At 48.9% G+C, this 19222-nt stretch overlaps 7 protein-coding genes across 7 annotated transcripts; 4 read left to right on the forward strand and 3 right to left on the reverse strand.

The window, feature by feature from the left end:
* Positions 1–1752: 1752 nt before the first annotated feature.
* Positions 1753–2784, forward strand: ASPGLDRAFT_53576 (nuclear transport factor 2 family protein). Its single transcript, XM_022548018.1, has 2 exons — positions 1753–1964; positions 2016–2784. The coding sequence occupies exons 1-2, from the start codon at positions 1885–1887 to the stop codon at positions 2404–2406; spliced, it is 471 nt and encodes a 156-aa protein (XP_022395232.1). The 5' UTR covers positions 1753–1884; the 3' UTR covers positions 2407–2784.
* Positions 2785–4275: 1491 nt separating this feature from the next.
* Positions 4276–5220, reverse strand: ASPGLDRAFT_160658 (uncharacterized protein). Its single transcript, XM_022542461.1, has 2 exons — positions 4695–5220; positions 4276–4625 (listed from the first exon to the last, which is right to left on the reverse strand). Exons 1-2 carry the CDS (start codon positions 4909–4911, stop codon positions 4345–4347), a joined length of 498 nt encoding a protein of 165 aa, XP_022395233.1. The 5' UTR covers positions 4912–5220; the 3' UTR covers positions 4276–4344.
* Positions 5221–5712: 492 nt separating this feature from the next.
* Positions 5713–7449, forward strand: ASPGLDRAFT_40729 (uncharacterized protein; the record flags this gene model as incomplete). The annotated part of the gene is made up of 4 exons (XM_022545261.1): positions 5713–5911; positions 6482–6599; positions 6654–7083; positions 7147–7449. 4 exons carry the CDS (start codon positions 5713–5715, stop codon positions 7447–7449), a joined length of 1050 nt encoding a protein of 349 aa, XP_022395234.1.
* A 2620-nt stretch (positions 7450–10069) lies between these two features.
* Positions 10070–11165, forward strand: ASPGLDRAFT_182511 (nitrilase; the record flags this gene model as incomplete). Its single annotated transcript, XM_022543030.1, has 2 exons — positions 10070–10546; positions 10599–11165. The coding sequence occupies 2 exons, from the start codon at positions 10070–10072 to the stop codon at positions 11163–11165; spliced, it is 1044 nt and encodes a 347-aa protein (XP_022395235.1).
* Positions 11166–11273: 108 nt separating this feature from the next.
* Positions 11274–12727, reverse strand: ASPGLDRAFT_138727 (uncharacterized protein; the record flags this gene model as incomplete). Its single annotated transcript, XM_022541637.1, has 6 exons — positions 11274–11355; positions 11407–11480; positions 11533–12426; positions 12477–12524; positions 12573–12617; positions 12674–12727. The coding sequence occupies 6 exons, from the start codon at positions 12725–12727 to the stop codon at positions 11274–11276; spliced, it is 1197 nt and encodes a 398-aa protein (XP_022395236.1).
* Positions 12728–14900: 2173 nt separating this feature from the next.
* ASPGLDRAFT_53583 (uncharacterized protein) lies at positions 14901–16359 on the forward strand. The gene is made up of 2 exons (XM_022548019.1): positions 14901–15548; positions 15611–16359. The coding sequence occupies exons 1-2, from the start codon at positions 15068–15070 to the stop codon at positions 16153–16155; spliced, it is 1026 nt and encodes a 341-aa protein (XP_022395237.1). The 5' UTR covers positions 14901–15067; the 3' UTR covers positions 16156–16359.
* Positions 16360–16423: 64 nt separating this feature from the next.
* On the reverse strand, positions 16424–18364 carry ASPGLDRAFT_182519 (uncharacterized protein). Its single transcript, XM_022543031.1, has 5 exons — positions 18289–18364; positions 18155–18222; positions 18035–18093; positions 17832–17970; positions 16424–17778 (listed from the first exon to the last, which is right to left on the reverse strand). Exons 1-5 carry the CDS (start codon positions 18294–18296, stop codon positions 16673–16675), a joined length of 1380 nt encoding a protein of 459 aa, XP_022395238.1. The 5' UTR covers positions 18297–18364; the 3' UTR covers positions 16424–16672.
* Between the last annotated feature and the right edge of the window lie 858 nt (positions 18365–19222).

Here is a 19222-nt window from a genome sequence, read left to right on the forward strand (position 1 = left end):
ATCTAGATTTTCTATGTTTCTGTGTCTTACGAAAATTTAAATAACGACGTGGAAAAAGCTTGGATTGGGGTGAGATTTTATCAATGGCTGAGCGTATCGTGGGAGAAAATCTCGGACAAAGTGAGCTCCATAATTAATAGGCCTAAGCTCTTGAAAGGACTGGTCACTTCTTCAATAGTAGGTGGCATCGTGCCGCCATGTAGCCGTGCCGGATTCAGATGCTAATTTTATCTCAATAAGCGGCCTTTTACCTAGGCCTTGGCATATGGAAATTGAATGGCCTGATTAGCGATTGGGATTCGCTGTCGGACCCCAAAGGTGCGCAGGTAATTCTGGGGACATTTTAAATTGCAACAAAGGGAATCGGGAATGCTATCGACGCTTGGAAGGTCTGAAAAGACAGAACAGCCTCGGTAGATCTGGACCAGCTAGATATCGCACTCATGGATCAAGGCACGTATAGGGCGCTTGATGACAACTGAGACGAATTGGTTTCTATGGCCGATGAAATCAATGGCTATGAAGGAAGTTAGCGCCATTCTGTTGGGGACCATGTCAGTGATGAAGAGGTACCCCTTGAAGAACCAGGAGGAAAAAAGTGGAATGAACCCGTTGATGAGACGCCCGAAGGTCTGCCTCCAGCAGCTGATGATACGACCGAAGAGCTAAGCCTTACTGGCAAGATACTAAAGGGTGTCAATACTTTCCTTGGCCTCGGAGCTGCAATCGCAATGGCCTTCAGTTTAATCAATGATTGGGGTAGCATGAGCACAGTCGACTACGAGCATCGCAGTAACTGCCTATAACGACACGAGCAAGGATACCAGCATAAGCAACATCACTGTTAGAATCCTCACCGGAGATAACGGCACCTGTCTTTTCAGTGAAGCTTATGAGCTTTCCTCGTCCCGGACACCGATTCAGATAAGGATAGACTAGGTCACATCTATATCACACCTGCGAGCAACGGGGATGGCACATTGCCACAGTCAGACCGTATTGGTACCAACTACTACTACCACCAGCAAAATTTGAAGATAGCAGGTGCCAAGGAGGCAAATAAAAATGTGCTCAGGAAGTTCGTCTTGAAAGCTGGCCAGAGTATCAGCGTAGCAGTTTGATTAACATTGTGGAAAATTGGAGGGATGATAAAAGTCACAGGGATTTTCGGGTTCGCAGGAAAGAAAGTTCGGCATAATATTATTATTATTTCATCAAGTTTATTGTCCATATCGAGCCCTAAAGCTATGACAGACCATATTCCATGAACTCAAAGCCGGCAGCTAGTCTGCAGCCTCTTGTTCCTATGAGTTCCGGAGGCAAACTTCCTTCTATAGTCTTTCTAGTCCTTTTCCTCGCCCCAAGACGCCTGTATGCGCGGGACTTTTGAGCCTCAGAAGAGTGCTCTCCTTGTGTTTTCGGGGCAGGGGGGTGTGGCCTAGGCTGACGCACAGCTTAGGCTACCCTCACTGCTACCCTTCTCCTGTTCTACTTGTCTCCTCCAATACTTCAAGTCCCCATTCTTCGTCTTTCTGGGATCGTTCTGCCGCCCGTTGTAGATGCCCCTGAAGTTCGGCACATATATGGATGCCCAAATTGAGTTACTGTTTGGTTGCTTGAGTTTGTCTGTCATCTTCATTGTTATGGTAATATAAATTGAACCTGTGGTTTTGTTGATGGTCTCTAAGCTCATAAGACCCAATCTCAGGATGATAATACATGGAAGGCAAAGGATACTATCTACAAGTGCCACGACGTTAAAGTGGTAAGCGAGAGCGGGGTGAAAAAACTACCCCGCCCTTTTAGTGTCATTCATCAGACCGCTCTGAAAGATTGTTTGGAGTGTCATATTTTCCACGAGATCTCACTCATCCAGCAGACAATATGACATCAGCAAAGCCTGCGTTCACCCTTGAATCAGCCACCCTTAAGGTCAAGGCCGCTCAAAACCTCTGGAACACCCAGTTCGTTGGCTCCATTTCCCGTCATACTTGATCAATCTAACAAATCACAAGGAATCCGATTGAGGTTTCCAAGTCGTATACTGCTGATTGTATCTGGCGCAATCGGACCTCGTTTTTCTCTGGCACGGAAGCCATACAGACGTTTCTTACGGCCAAGTGGAAAAAAGAGAAATCTTACCGCCTGCGCAAAGAACTATTCGCTTTTACTGAGAATCGCATCGCCGTGCAATTCTGGTATGAATACCAAGATGCCGAAGACGGTTATAAGTGGAAACGCTGCTACGGATTGGAAGATTGGACTTTCGATCAAGATGGCAAAATGAAAAAAAGGATGATGTCTGGAAATGATTTACTTCTAGGCCCGAATGGAGACGGCTCGGGACGCTGGTTTGTGGATGGAGCCGATGTCAATGAGGTGAAAATCGGCGAAGATCACTGGTGAATACCGTGTGTACGATAGTCCAGAATATACGTACATCCCGTTTGTTCCATGTGGATAATATCTTCTGATTCCTATCCTATGCCGCATCCCAATTATGAAAGATTATGAAATTGAGGCTTACGATACTCGGCAACGGGATTGATTCCATAACAATCTCCTCGATATATCCGATGAACCTATCAAGAGTTGTTTGGGGGCTGCCAGCGATGGGCGGCACTTGTTGGTTCCATTCTCGGACCCGCCTTGTGGGTGAGAGATTTGGACCCTCCACCCGTAAAATTGAGGGTGGAGGGTCACCCGTTGAGTCACCCTCAGGGTCCCGGCGAGGCCTAGTTAGTTAACTAACTAACTTAACTTCAATACTATGTATATACTCTACTGCACGAAACTATCGCTGTAGCCCTCGGTTGTCACAGAGGCCTCGTATGGCTATCTGGAGAATCGGTACCGCTACCCCGAAGCTTCCCCATTTCACGGACGGTACCAACTGATGCCCTATGGATGCCTCATAGTATCGATCAGTCTATTCGCTCCTTGACCCTTATTGCAATCGCCCACATCATGGCAACATAGATCAAATAAATCCTTTGTATGAGGCCTTGTAAGACACTTAAAGCGTTTATCATTTGATCTTATTATTATTTAATCAAGTTTATTGTTCGTACCGAGCCCTAGAGCTATGACAGACCATTATTCGTGGGCTTGAGGCCGGCAGCTATTCTACAGTCTCTTATCCCTATAAGTTCCTGAGGCACTAGCCCCCTTCTATAATCTTTCTGGTACCTTTTCCTCGCCCCAAACCGCCTGTATGCGCAGGGCTTTCAAGCACAGTGCTCTCCTTGTGTTTCAGGGCAGGGTGGGTGTGCCCTAATCTGGGATTCAGCTTAGGCTACCCTCCCTGCTACCCTTCTCCTGTTCTAATTGCCTCCTCCAACGCTTCCAGTTCCCATTCGTCATCTCTTTGGGCCCTTTCTGCCGTCCGCCGTAGGTGTGCTCGGGGTAGAGCTACACTGGTACTGGCTAGGAATTGTAGCAGCGCCTTGGTAGCTCTGGGCTCTCCCAGAAGTCGTCCCTGCGGGTGCTCCTCTGCAGGGGTGGGTCTCATAACCCCATCCAGCTCCAGATCCCTGTAGAGCTTGTTTCGTTGCTGTCGCCATTTCCGGCATTCAAAAAGAAGATGGTGTATTGTTTCCCTTGATAAGCCACAATCTCTGCAGGCTGCATCTTCTTGGGCCCTGATCCGATGTAGGTATGCTCCAATGGCTGCATGTCCTGACTTCAGTTGAAAATACCGGCTTGCTAGGTGTTTGGGAGCCACTGCAACTGCAGGGTCAAGTTGCCAGTTCTTCCGTGGCCTGTACGTTCGCTGACCTTGTTGAGATCGCTGGCTGAGCTCCTTAGCAAGCCATCTCTGCTTCTGTTCTGTAATGGCCTCTGTCCGGCCTCCGCAGGTAAAAACAAGAGAGATCGCTTTTGGACCTCTCCCTGGTGGCTTATTAGCTGCCTGCTTTGCTACCTGGTCAGCTCTCTCATTTCCTTCCACCCCCGCGTGTCCCGGAACTCACTGGATGGTGGGTTGATGACCTTGGGCATGGAGTCTCTTGGCTATAGCATGTGCTCGGAGCGCTAGTCATACGAGTAGTTGCTGATGAAATAAAGAGTTTTTCAAGTTGTCGAAACCCAATTTCATCAAAAGCCAGCCATTTGGGCTTACTTCAAACCTTCAATCACTCGGAAGGTTATCGAACCAAGACTCAATAAAGAACCTTGCCTTCAAAAACCACGCACGGAGGTAGGGCCCACCCTGAAGCAATTATATATTGAATTGCTGTCACTCACTTATGGTTGTTTAAAAGGTGGATCAGTACCGATATGGCAATGAAAGATTACTCATTAGCTACCAGACATGGATACTATCTGTAATAATAGCATCTGGCATCAGGGCAGATCAAGGTAGGGGCAATCGTTGGGATCTGCGTAAAAGACACCTCCCATTTGCTCAATGACTTTGCATCGTTCCTCCATGTTGTACGCATTATGGATCAATCCAGTTCCTTTCTTGCTTGCTTCTTCAACGGTGGTGTGTAAAACCCACATACCACCCCCCGCGGGCCAGCCGACCCGAACGTACTCATCCGAATCCTTCAGGCCCTCCAGCTCCCTCGTCAATAGGTCCATTCCCTTTTCGTCTTTCCACCAAGTAGCCCCAAGACGACACACTGGCGAGGGTTAGAAACGTGTATGGACAAAAAAAAAAAAAAAAAAAAAAAAAAATTGGAAATACTGACTACGGTCACAATGTGCATCCTCTTCAGCTTGCGAACCTGCTCGCGACGTGGGTGGGTTAAACCGGTCAAAGCCGAGAAATTCGATCTCGACTCCAAGGCAGTCATGCAGGGTATACACACCGCCCTTAGACGGCCACCCATAAACCGTGACCCCGGCGTCATGAGAATAAGCGACCCAAGAGCTTCGGTCAGGCTCGATGGGCACACAATTAACCATTGTCCTATCCTCCGTGGTCAGCAGTTGTCCCGCCACTGACTTGGTTGGACTCGGTTGGGAGAAAAACAGCCGGGCCCACGTCGAGAAGGAAACAGCAGCAACCAGGGAAGCAGGATCCCTAGGGTGATCCGCATCATCATCAGGCGAGTTGAAAATGTTGAGCTTTCCGAGCCTCACGAGCCTACCGCTGATTCTCGATGTTCTTTACAAATCTCTAGGCAGGACCCGAGCTGTAATGAGTCGGTAATTATGTAGCAGCAAGAAGCTTTAAACGAGGAAAAAGGAAAAAAAGAAAAAAAAAAAAAAAAAATCGAAAACCCTTATACTAGTTAGTATTTAGCGGTTTCGTATCACTCATGAGACTGGTGATTAATTCGGCTGCCTCGGAAATTAACCCAGATACAATTTTCACTTCGGCCCGCCTGAATGCACTTCCGCGCCTTGAACAAGGCCGGACTATGGCTGATTGCTTTTAGCCTCCCAGTGGGGCCATGACCTACATTACATGGTTCTGCCTGAACTCTTCTAGTTCTAATTCTGGTCATCCTGCCTATCTGAACCTGTCCGATTACCCGTCACAAGCCCCCAATTGGCATCGTATTCAGGGTCACGATCGTTGTCGGCCATGTAATTTCACTGGCGGCCCTTGGCTCCTTGTATAGATTTTACTTGGCGCAGCCCAGATGATAAGGATTTAGCGGCTCATTTCGGTTAAGGAGGATTTGGGGAGGTCCCGCATTTTAGTGCTTTCTGATTGCGAGCACAATCTAGAGTCCGTTCAAGCCCGGATTGTGGTAAATTATGACGGAGAGCGAGGGTAAAATGAAGATATATAAGCCCCAAGAGGGCCACAACTTGACATGGGCTCAACAACCGACACAGAAGGATGAGACCTTTTACATCGGCTGTCTTGCTCTCTTTGAGCGGGTTGTTCTTGACAATCGCTACGGCGGCCAAGTTCGACTCGCAGATAGAGCGATGTCCACAGGCTTGTTCGGTCGTAGGTCCGTCCTCAACCAACTGGACCTCTTACCATTCCCTGGGCCGCCTGGATCGGTGCAAGGAAACAATCGTGTTCAACTTAAATGTCTTCAATTCCTTGGTATCCCAAACCACTATCAAGGCCTGTACAGTTATTGATAATGTTGATTCTGGTGATTTTGGCAAAAACCCCTCGACGTGTGCATCTGGAAGCTCCACGTCCGTTAGCTTGCAGCTAGCCTCGTGGGATTCGACCACTTCGGACTCGATATCCTTGTCGTCCATGTTGAAGGCGCTCGCAGGCCTGGAGTCCCAGGTTACCAGTACCCCAAGCTGTGATAACACCTCGACTATTCTCTTTGCGAATCATGGAGATATCATCGCTGGCTTGTACTTGGGGAGCAACATTGACAACACTGCCGCTGTTCGCGAGCTCGCCAAAAAACATCGCTAGTACAACCGAGGATGCTAGTCTAAGCGAAGCGTTGGCGGCTCAAGTATGCAACACCGACCAGAATGGAGCTCATACCATGGGGCTTGTTGTGACCCGAGCTCGCAGTTACCAGCTGCTGCAATTGACCATACAAAGTTGGGCAAGCGCCATCTGCGCCGAAGGGCTATCACAGTTCTACCAGCACCAACATCACCGTCTCCATGCTGCCGACGTCCACTGCCACCGAGAAACGGTCCGTCAGCCATGTGGAAAAGTGAGAGAATACCTGCGATTACATCCTAGTCGCCTCGGGAGACTCCTGCGCCAGTCTGGTGACCGAGTGTGGAATAACGGCTGCGGAACTAGCCAAGTACAACCCCGATGACTCGCTCTGTTCGTCTTTGGCCGTTGGACAACCCATCTGCTGCTCGGGGGGCTCCTTACCCGACCTGACGCCGCAACCTAATGACAATGGCACATGTTACAGCTATACCGTCCAGGACGGTGATTATTGTGCTCTGCTAGCTGAAGAGTACTATATCACCACGGATGAAATTGAAGAGTACAATGCTCAGACTTGGGGCTGGATGGGCTGCAGCAATCTGCAACTGGATGCAGTTATCTGTCTCAGCTCTGGAGAACCCCCCATGCCAGCTGTTCTCCCCAACGCCGTTTGTGGCCCTCAAGTAGAAGGCTCAACTCGTCCGAGCGATTGGTCAGACATCAGCAGTCTGAATCCATGTCCTCTGAATGCATGCGTAAGCTTTCCTTTCTCACCCTGACCTTTTCCAAAAGCCCTTCCCACTGACGGTCTACCCTAGTGCGATATCTGGGGACAATGTGGTATTACCCCGGAATTCTGCACTGTGTCCGAGTCGACCACTGGTGCTCCTGGTATTGCTGCCGAAGGAGAGTACGGTTGTATCTCCAATTGCGGAACGTCAATCACGAACAATGATGCTGCCCCGTCCGAATTCCTGAATGTCGGATATTTTGAGGCATTTGGCGTGGACCGCTCCTGTCTCGTAATGAATGCCAGTCAGCTTCCCTCATCCTACTCGCATGTGCATTTTGCGTTTGGACAAATTTCCAGCGACTTCGACGTGGATCTTTCTGGCAGCTGACCGGCACAGGCGCAATCTGCACCGCGTTTGATAATGATAGCTGTGATGATGATGGCAAAGAGCAGGTATATTTGGTGTATGAGGGCTGCATTAACTATAGCAAGGACAATTTTGACACGGAGACATGGATTGCTTTGAAATGTGGTATATAGCAGGTTTAGTGTGACGGCTCGACGGCTCAACGCCAGACAAACAGCGCCAACATATCAAACGATGCCATACAAGCAATATGGGTAAACAAGGGCTTAAGCCGCACCACACAAATGCCTATAAGAGGCAGGGTATAGACCAATTATTACAAGGCTTGGTAAGTCTTTAATTATAGATTCTGCTCTAATATACTAATATCCTTACTCTCTGCCTAGCCAAGTGTCACGGGCTCGGAATAGCAGATAATAATGAATCGACGTTCCTATCTAAACTATTATAGCCATCGACGAGAATATCGAATCTGGAGAAGAGAAGGTCTATCTAGGTAGTGAAGAGTTTCTTATATGGATTGTTGACATCATGGTTGCTTGTTCGAGTAACCGCAATTGGATGTATCAACTGTCGCTACAGTGCTGAGCTGTCGTGTGTGTGCCATCACATGTGAGCTATCACATTGCCTGGATAGCGGTGTTCGTTGATATCAGCCACTGCGGCGGCTTCATGGCGTCAAGCTGGCGTTACGGTGTCGAGCCGTCACAGTGACTTGAATAGCCATCAAGAACAAGCAACCGCTTCGCGCCAGTTGAATGCAGCTTTGAAAAATGATCAAAAATTTGCTTTAACCACTTAAGACCAATTGCATCAGTTTTCCAGCTATTTGGACTGTTGATAAGCTTTCAATCTAGGGGAAGATTATCCTCTTCATACCAAGCAGCCTGGTGTTCTTTCCCCTTCAAGATAATTGCTGGTGGAATAAGAATGCCCTTTGGGCTCACACATTCAATGATTGTAACCCATTCGCGATTTCCCTGGATAGCTGTACGAGGCATCTCACTGCATTTTGTTGCAGCAATAACCTTGGACATTGTACAGAGTCCCATTGCAAAGCCAGTTTCATCAAAGTTCCAGATATCATCTTCATGTATACCATGTTCTTGAATAGCCTTGCGTACAGTCTCAAACCACTGTTTAAGAACCTTTGGATCCTCTTGCTTTGCCATCTGGTATGTAATTCTTCGATTGTATCTTGTACGTAGTTCAGGACGACGTCTGGTAAAGGAATAGGCCCAATTGATTCCAAGAACTGCAGTTGGATCTTGTGTACGCTCATGAAGTAAAGTTTGTGTCATTCCACGCAGGAATTCTGACCGAATTGAAAATCCTCGCTTGTCTGCATCTAGTAGCCTCTTGACAAGTACTTCTTCTTCATATTTTGTCAATTTATGGCCGTTTGCGCGTGTTTCTGTACGTGGTTTGATTCCATTAAGCCGCTGGCGGAGGGAGGATTCAGAGACACCATATATCTAGGCAGCTTTCAATTTTGATTGAACTTTCTTGTCTTTCCATGCAGTAATAGCCATTTGCATACGGTATTTCTTGGATAAAGGCATTTTGTATATAAAAAGTGAAGAAATGGTGTGTAGAAAATGGTTGTGTTGAATATTTTGGTGGTTGCGGGGAGAATTCGCACTTCGGCCGTATTCGCCGCTCGCCCGTTGAATACGTTAACTAGTTATAGAGCTTCTTGTCAGGGATGTATATTTAGATTTTACTGTAAACTATAATGTAGCTTATCAAAAAATATCTTGTCTCTTAATCAGTAATTCCATTGCATAATCAATAGATAGTCTGCTTCTCGTCCCAAAGCCAAGTGATATGCTTTTGCCCTTTTCGGGTGCCCCAGAACCGGGGCTTTGATACCAAATCCCGGCAATGGTCTGCCCTGGTGTTTCAACTTGACCACCGAGTACGAGACCGCGAAGATCCCCTCCCCCTCAGAGGACAATTCGCGACTTTGTTGCGCACCGGAACAGACCCGTGGCTGGAGACCGAAATCTAATATACCTGGCATGGGAACGTTGATAAGCGTCGATAATGGGGCATTTGCGTCCAGGCTATTTGCTGTATTGGTCGCGGTTTCGATGGTCCAGGTGGCATTGACCGCAGTGAGGAAGCCAGTAACCAAGTACAGGAGAGCGCTATGGCGATACTTATAGATAATCGCATAAAGAAAGAATCTATCTAGAGCGTTCCGTCTAGCTGCAAGAGCAGGCATTCCGTTTGAATACAAGCGGATATATGCCTACGAAGGTCCTTAGTGAATCTTAAACCTTGATCAATCAAATGGCGCTTGCACTGATAGTATATAGTTGAATAGCAGCATAAAATATAAATAGCACCTTCACTGGTTCTAGCTTAACCGAAACCATAATAATAACAGTCATATTAGTAGCAACCATACACCCTCTAGCTGGCCTATTTACAGCTCGCTATTCCGAGGGGTAAACCCAGTTACTACATTTCCATGGTTTCCAAAACGTTGTATAGTTCGATATACTCCGCACTCCGAACCGCGGACAATCGGGATGTGCCGAGACCGAATGCGGGGAAACAATTCGGCATTTGCTTGAAATATTCCTATATAACAGCATCAATTCTGCAAACTTCAACTCCCAGTATCACCAAAAACATGCCTCAAACCCTCAAAGTCGCCGTCGTGCAATCGCGCACCCAGTCCTCCCTCTCCGCCACCCTCTCCTCCCTCGAAACCATAACCTCCCACGCCGTCACCAAAGGCATTCGCCTCCTCCTCTTCCCAGAAGCCTACCTCGGCGGCTACCCACGCACCTGCGATTTCGGAACAGCAGTCGGCGCGCGCGCACCGTACGGCCGTGACCAATTCCTCGAATACTTCAACGCAGCGGTTGATTTGGGTGATACGCCGGCGGGCGCGGGGGATGAGTGGGTGGAGCGGAGATTGCCGCTCCCCGCAGGGAAGGAGTATCGGGGGGATGGGACGAGGGAGGTTTTGGAGAGGGTTTCGAAGAGGACGGGGATTTTTGTGGTTACGGGGGTGATTGAGAGGGCGGGGGGGAGTTTGTATTGTGCGGTTGTTTATGTTGATCCTGTTAGGGGGGTTATTGGGAAGAGGAGGAAGGTTATGCCGGTGCGTTTCTTTTATTCTTGTCTTTGCTTGGGTGGTTACTGATATATTGCAGACCGGGTCAGAACGCCTCGTCTGGGCACAGGGATCCCCGTCCACACTGAAAGCTGTAACAACCGAAATCGACGGCGTCACAATCACATTGGCCGCCGCAATCTGCTGGGAGAACTTCATGCCTCTCCTCCGCCAAAGCCTCTACTCTCAGAACGTGAACATCTACCTCGCCCCAACAGCAGATAGCCGCGACACTTGGCTACCGTTAATGCGCACCGTCGCCGGCGAGGGACGCACCTTCGTCCTCTCCGCGAACCAATCCGTGCGCCGCGGAGACTTGCCAGAGTGGATCACGAAGTACTCTCAAGGTCAAGCCTCTGTAGACGAGTACGTCTCGCGCGGTGGCTCGTGTATCGTTGGTCCTTTAGGTGAGGTTCTGTCTGAGCCGATTTGGGAGGCTAGTACGGATGATGAGGCAGGTATTGAGGCGGGACTGTCGGTTGCGGAGATTGATCTTGATGATTGTCTAAGGGGGCGGTTGGATATGGATGTTGCGGGGAGTTATTCGAGGAATGATGCGTTTACGCTTACGGTGGAGGGGTTGGATTTGAATCCTCCTCCTGTTTGAGGTCTGATGGACGCATTAGATTATGTATATTCCAGAGTAAATAATCCTCCAAGGCTCATGTAAATACAGTGAAGATGCAAAACCATAGATCTAACAAGATGCAAACATTTACAGATGGTACTGGTGCTGGCTCTCAATCGCAACACCCAACCGTTGCCACATTCCCTCCACGTTCATATCCTCTTGTCCCCTGCGCAACTGTCAGCTTGAATTATCCAAATATGGAGTATGGGATACTTACTCAGGCTTCTGAATGATAGTTGGTTCAGTCTGACCCTCCGCTACATTTGGGTTCCGGAAAACAATGTTATGTTTCTGCAATCACCGTTAGTCCCAAATACTACCATTTCCGAGTAACAAAACTTACCAATCCCAATGTAATATGAATAGCCCCCGGGGCCCTCTCAAATGCCTCCTCAGGCGTCCTCCCCTCAATCAACGTCTGGATGTTCCTCGCCACAACACCAGCCTGCGCAGCACCCGGCCTTGCAGCCTTTCGCACCCCGGTATCAGCAATATCACCCACCGCAAACAAATGCGAGTAATTCGGGTCTTGGAATTGCATTGTGGGTCTGATGCGGATGAATCCGTTGTCGGGGTTCGTGATAGACGTGGCTGCTGAGGGTGGTAAGTCCTTGACGAGCTGGTTGTTGGGTGTTTGGCCGGTGGCCATGATGACAAAGTCGGTTGTGAGTTCAGTGCCGTTGGTTAGTTGGACCTTAAATGGTGTGCCTGTGTTGGGGAAGCCGGTTGGGGGAATGACGGTGCGCGAGCCAGTGACAAGGTTGATACCAAGCTCATCGAAACGAGCCTTGATGATCTCGTGCAGCTTTTCATGGAATTGGGGCATGAGCTTTGGCCGAGACTGCACGACTGTAATCTCCTTGTCGGGATAATACTCCTTCAGATCAGTCGCCATTTGGACGCCAACAGCTCCGCCGCCAACAATGACGATGGACTTGGAGCGCTTGACATCTGCTTGGTGTTTCTGCAGATACGACACGGAGGATAGCTTATCATCATGCTTCATCCCCGCAGGCTGCGCAAGGCGCGTGCCTGTTGCGACGACAAGGTATTCAAATGGAATCTGGTTTGACCCCTGCCATTCGCGGTCTAGCTGGAGATGATGCGGTTGGACTGATAGAGCACGTGCTTGGATGACAGAATGGCGCGATGGAGAATCTTTCGGGTTGGGAGAAAAGAGCCCGGTGTATGGGATGAATGCTTTGTGTTCATGGCCAGGGACAATAGCGAATCGTGGCTATACCCGTAATCAGTAGTCGCTCTTAAAATGAAAAGGGGAATGCTTACGAAAGTGAAGAGATGGTGGAAGTGGCTATGCGGTTCTACCAAGAGAACCTGAGCGAGTTAGCAGCTATGTTCAATATAGAGGTTTATAGAACCCACCCTATGCGTATTCGGGACGACATTCGCCAGTTCCGAAGCAGTAGCCTGTCCAACGGTCAATATCAACAATCTGGCCAGATACTAGGTTATCTCCGACTCACCTTTCCCACGAAGGACCCTCCAACAACGATGATATTTCTGAGTGCGTTGGCCATTTTGTGTATTAAACAGATATTTCAGTTAAAATGATCAACTAGAAAAAGAAAAGTGTTTCTCGAATGTCGATTGATGCGGCGCCATCAAGGTTCTTATACGGCAGGGCTAAATACTTAACCATGTGGCGTATCTTATCTGATCCGTCGGCCCCGAGAAATTGATTACTATTTACGGTATTTCCGCACCGAGAGCATCTCCGATTCCGGAGGCTCCGAGATCAGCCCGATTAATGTTTACATGTTCCGTAGTATAGAGCTACTCTGACTCTGTGAGTTGGAAGAAGCGGACTATCTGATGAAGGGCGAGGGAGCCAGAGGTAAGCCTGGAGGTTCCCAGATTTGATGCATTTAGCATCCTAATAGCGTCTGCAGATGGCTGTATAAAATTGCGATTTTCCCAGCCAATCTGCATATGCAGTGAATCCTGTCTTTTTGGTGAGGATGTCTGTTACTGGTTGTTGGCCCCATGGATGTGCTACTGCTTTGCGACTCTCACGGCAAAAGTAGAAGTGAGAGGGCTCCTTTCTGCAGCCACATGAGCATTTCAGCAAAGCATCGTCATGTTTAAAGCGCTCATGGTACTCTGCAAAGTCACCATGGCCGCTCCTGGCAGCTGTCACGGGCTCGGAATAGTAGATAATATTGAATCAATGTTCCTATCTAAACTATTGTAGCCATCGACGAGAATATCGAATCTGGAGAAGAGAAGAGAAAAGGAAATCTATCTTGATAATGAAGAGGTTTTTTATAGGGGTTGTTGGTGGCAGGGTTGTATAGCGGCATTTGTGATGTATCATCCGTTGATGCGGTGTTGGGCCGTTATATGTGAGTTATCATGTGTGAGCCGTCACAGGAGGAGTTCCAGAGATGGCTCTCTTCCATCCCACAACCAGCAATGGTGGTCTGCACAGATGGGTCCAAAGAAAAGGAGAGCACAGCCACAGGTACAGGCTGGGTGAGCTACTGGGGCACCAACAAGATCAAGATTTTCCATGGGCACACAAAGCTCCCCAATCAGGAAGTCTTTGATGCAGAAGCCAGAGCTGCCCTGCAGGGCCTGCACACCACTCTCAGGCCTCAAGAACCCCAGAGCCAAGCATACCATAGACATACACATCTGTCTGGACAACCTGGAAGCAGTACAGCAACTCCAAGGCCAGCCCAGAGGATCAAGTCAGTCAGTATTCAGGAGTTTCCAAGAAGCTGCCCAAACATGGCCAAATCGCATCAGAGCACCAGGCGTACAGGAAGGCAGGGTGCATGTGAAATGGGTCCCTGGGCATACAGGCATTGAAGGCAATGAAGAAGCCGACAAAGAAGCCAAGATGGGTTGCCATGGGCCCCTGAATCTCCCTATAGCACCTGCGTCAATAGCAGCTGCCAGACGAATAGCGCAGAGGATGCACTGACATGCCTTTGCATAGTTCTGGGCAGAAAAGGCCCCCAAACGATACAAGGACCTCAGGATAGGCCTGGAGAAGCGCCACCCAGAGCTCCTCCTTCCACGAACAGCCCTGGGCCGCCTCCTTGCCGCCAGGAGCGGACATGGTGACTTTGCAGAGTACCCATGAACGCTTTAAACACGATGACGCCCTGCTGACATGCTCTTGCGGCCGCAGAAAGGAACCATCCCATTTCTATCATTGCAGGGAGGGCCGCAAAGCAGCAGCACATTCATGGGGCCACCGGCCTGTGACTGATATCCTCCGCACAAAGGCTGGATACACTGCATTTGCAGGCTGGCTGGGAGATTCCAACTTCTATACAGATATCTGCCGACGACATTAGGCCACCAAAATCCGTCAAATTCAGGGATACCCAGACCTACCTCTGGTCCCTATCCCTCTCTCCAGACTCTTCCCTTCATCCTCCCCTTAGTGTACCCTGTTTTTCTCCATCCTTCTTGCTCGCGTTCTTGCTTTTCTATCCAAACCAATATGCACAATTCGCTGGTTGACAGCCATGAAAAACCCAAGCAGCCCCCCGCGCGGGGGGCTACCTGTATTTAGATGATAGATGGTAGTTTAGCTAGGTGACAGACAGTTCCGATCTGTCCGTCGTATGTCCCGCACCGGGACCAGAGCCTCACCGCTTCTGTGGAAGGACTCGCCCCCGACGTAAAATAGACACACACGCGCACACACACACTACTAGCTTTGATCTGTAAGCTACCCGACAGGCTCATGTTGCTTTATCCGGGTCGTATCCAAAATCCCTGCGGACAGACCCTTTTCATCCATTGTCAGACGTGAAAACGGCTAAGCCAAAAGTAAAAAGGCTCTCTTTTAAATACTTTACAGGTCATTATCTTCCTTGACAAAGCACCAAGATAATAAGACAATGCTCCGTTCGCGCCTGCGGAACCTCCCCTGCCAACGTCCCTCCGCCTGCAGTGTTCCAGCGCCTGATCTACTACATGAGGATGTCAACACCGAGATCAACGAGTCACTTGAGGATATTTTCGAAGCTTCTCGGACGCACCTCTTCCCAGATAACCCGCGGCTATACTTAGGCGGCCCTGGCGAGCAGCTTCTCTATAACACCTGCTGGGGCGATCTGACGGTCATGGTGCCCACGTACCCGAGCCTGAGTGATCAACATCTAGAGGAGAATGATATCAAACTGACAGAGAAAGATGGGCAACCAGACCAGGTAAATCAGGCGCGCAAGCTATTTGCTCATTACCTGTGGAATGGAGCCTTAGTAGTCGCTGAGGGTGTGGAGGATGCTTATTCTAACAGCGGGGAGGCAAACCCCAAGCAGGAGGAAGCTCGTGAGATATGGCAGGGGGAAGGCGAAAGGGTATTGGAGCTAGGCGCCGGGGAGTATCTTTTCTTTCTACGGCATCCGTCACCCACTAATGCCCATCATTTGTTGGATCAGGCGCCGCTCTCCCTTCGCTGATCTGCGCCCTAGCCAAGGCAGCCACTGTCGTTGCTACAGACCACCCTGTCTCGCCCGCCCTTGGGGGGGCAATCACCTTCAATATGGACCACAATCTGCGCAATCGCCCCGAATTAGCTACCGCGCATGTCTCTACCCACCCCCATGAATGGGGTTTGTTCTCGGACTCGTTCTCCCAACAAAACCAGAGCGCCTTTACTCGTATCATTGCCACAGACTGCTTCTGGCTGCATTCACAGCATGAAAACCTCGCTCGTTCGTTGCAATGGTTCCTCGCACCTGGCGGCAAAGTCTGGGTTGTATCAGAGCTTTATGTAGGCCGACAAGTTGTGGCTGGCTTTTTTGAGACGGTGCTAGGGATGGGTTTTGAAATTGAGTCAATCTCCGAGCGAGATCTGGCGGCATATATGGATTGCGGCATTGAGATAAGGAGAGAGTGGGTGCCTGGGCGGGAGAGCGATGACTCAGAGAGCTGGAGACGATGGTGCGTGGTTGCCATATTAAAATGGGATGCTCGATTCTGACGCCAACAATCAACTTGATTCCTCGAGTGAGCCTCTTGTATAATGTCCAGTGGCTTTGTAAACTGCTTTGCTAGAGGTACGGAGTTGTCAACCGTAGATACACGCGGTCGGTCGATGATGAGAAGCATTAAATTTTCATGCCAGTGTAGAAGTTCATCGGGTATTTTCCAGCTGCTAATTGCCCTCGCAGGCCTGGGTATACGTATTTTAATCCGCCCGGAAGATGCAGGGCATGCTGGAAAGGTTTAGAAGATAACGAAATTAATTTGCGTGGTAGCAGTGTGGCGCACAGCTACACCCCTGTGGGTGCTACGTAGGCTGGGATATCGCTAAGCTTGAGCAACAAAACATGGTGTCCAGGCAAATGCGGATAATTTCAGCTACGTAGACAACGCCAAGTCGAAACACCTCTGCAGAGACCGTAACATTTAAGTGTATTTTTGAGTTTTTGGGCGGTTGGATCCCTGTCCGAATCTACCAGCAGGTCGGCCCCCTCGTCACAGCCGGCACCGCCAGCTTAATCCTGGTAATCATCATCACTCTCGTAATCATCTTCATTCTCATAATACACATAATTCTCGACGCTCCTGACGACACCGACACCGACAGTCCGATCCTTGTCACGGATGATGAAACGTCCAAGTGCGGGGCAGTCGCTGAAAGTCTCCATACACATGGGTTTGGAGGGAACGAGCTTGATCATAGCGGCATCACCCCGCTTGAGAAATTCAGGCGAGTCCTTGATGTGGCTGCCATTACGGCGGTCATTCATGTACAGCAATTCTGAGAACTCGCAGGCAATATGGGCAGTATAGCAGTCCACAATAGGGGTATAGCCAGCCCGAATCTGACCGGGATGATCCAGGACTATAACCTGAGCGGTAAAGGAAGCAACACGCTTCGGGGGATTATTTGTAGAATCACCAGCGATATGGCTACGGCATATATCCCCAGAGACATCTGTAATATTAAAGCCGACTATGTCACCCGCAGTGCCCTTATCAACCTGCTTGTGATGCATTTCAATAGACACCACTTGAGCAGTATTGTTAGTTGGGGCAAATGTTAGGTCCATGCCAGGCTTCATAACCCCGGTGATGATACGGCCGGTCGGCACAATACCGATCCCGGATATATTATAAACATCCCGGATGGGTAGACGTAAAGGCTTATCAGTAGCCCTGGGCGGGGGCACGATGCTTTCAATGGCGTCAAGTAGGGTTTTAACCTTGACCACACCGTCCTTGGTTTCTCTCGTCCCTCCCCTGAACCAGCTCAAGTGAATAGACTCCTCCAACATGTTGTCACCGCCGTAGCCGGAAATAGGGGTAAATGCCGCTGTCCGAGGATTGTAGCCAACCTTTCTGAGAAGGGAGGAGATATCCTTGATAATATAATCAAAGCGAACCTCACTCCATCCAATAGTATCCATCTTATTCACAGCTACAATGATCTGGCGGACCCCTAGAGTAAACGCATGTAGAAGGTGCTGGCAAGTTTGGCCACTCGGATGTATGCTATCCTCGTACTCGCCGGTAGCAGCAGAAATGACGAGGATAGCGAAGTCGGCCTGTGAGGCACCAGTGATCATGTTCTTGGTATAGTCATGATGGCCAGGAGCGTCTATCACGGTGGGTTAGGACATGATAATCCAGCAGACTAGGACAATTGCTTACCAATGACAGTGATTAAAGTTCTCTTAGCCTCAAAGCACTCGATCCCAATGTCAATAGTAATCTCACGCTCACGCTCAGCCTTCAGCTTATCAAGGACCCATGCGTACTTGAACGACGCCTTGCCTTGATCAGCGGTTTCCTGTGGGTGGTTATCATCTTGTCTGGTAAAGCATGCCAAATATTCAAAAACAAGAGAAGCGTACCTGCTCGAACTTCTGTATGGTTCTCTTGGAGATCGCGCCGCACTTATGTAAGAGGTGACCTACATCAGGAAAGTGAGCAAGTTATATGGCAGATGGAGCGGCATGGACTGTCCAGCATACCAGCGGTGGTTGATTTGCCAGAATTGACGGCGCCGATAAAGACGGCGCTGAGATGATTATTAGTGCGACTGCAGGTAATTAATGTTAACATAGATGGCAGGCGAGATGAAGTGAAGTTTTAGGGGAGGACGTACGTCGTCATCTCGACGTGTGTTTTTTATTTTATTTTATTTATTTATTTATATATATATTTTTTTTTTTGGAAAATACAAAAGATTCTCGAGGATGTTTGCTCAGATATGTATCATATAAGACAGAACGCGCGTGGATGTGCAAGAGCAGGAATGTTATTAGGATAAATAAATATGGAAGCATACAGGGAATTTGGGTGCCTGCTGCTCAAACTAGTTAGTTACATTGATTGGAACTTACGTCAAAAAACCAAAACAAGCAAGTACAGATTTACAACTTTTTTTTTTTTTTTTGCAACTACTGTATTGGACACTTAGTGAAGTTATTACGCGTAAGCTGGGCGTCACAGAGAATCATGGCAAGCTGAGTGATGGGCAATCTGCAGAATTGTGGGGCAGTCATGCAGAATCATGGCGAGCTGAATGACTGGCGAGCTGAATGACTGACGATCAGTCTCGGTGTTACGGACATAGGGCGGAACGCATGTATACATATTAGACAAGCACCGAAGGTCTACTGGCACTAGGCCGAAGTAGTAATAGTGCGGTCGTAACCCGTTTAGGTATATGGCCGCCTGGAGCGGGCACGTGACCCCGACATTCTGTTAGTACCCACCGGGTCACGTGTTTGACCGCCCTCGCTTTCTGCCCAGTAGACATAGCTAGCCTGAGCCGATAGGCACCCAATCCAACCAACTATCCACACACACCAAAAGGTTATGAGCCCTCTTGCTCGTTAGGAGCGAAAGGAAAACGATTATATATGTGTTATTGGTTCCTTTAGCGAGGGATTTCTTGTTAGGCCGATCAGATTACATTTTAGCCTGCGAGAATTCATTGCTATCGTACGCTCAATCATCCCTGAAAGTGCCGCCCCGATCGGTAAACTCAGAAGACCACGAAATCGAGATATTCCCCAGATAACTCGACATTATGC

Source organism: Aspergillus glaucus, assembly GCF_001890805.1.
Source record: "Aspergillus glaucus CBS 516.65 unplaced genomic scaffold ASPGLscaffold_47, whole genome shotgun sequence".
NCBI classification, from domain to species: Eukaryota; Fungi; Ascomycota; class Eurotiomycetes; order Eurotiales; family Aspergillaceae; genus Aspergillus; species Aspergillus glaucus.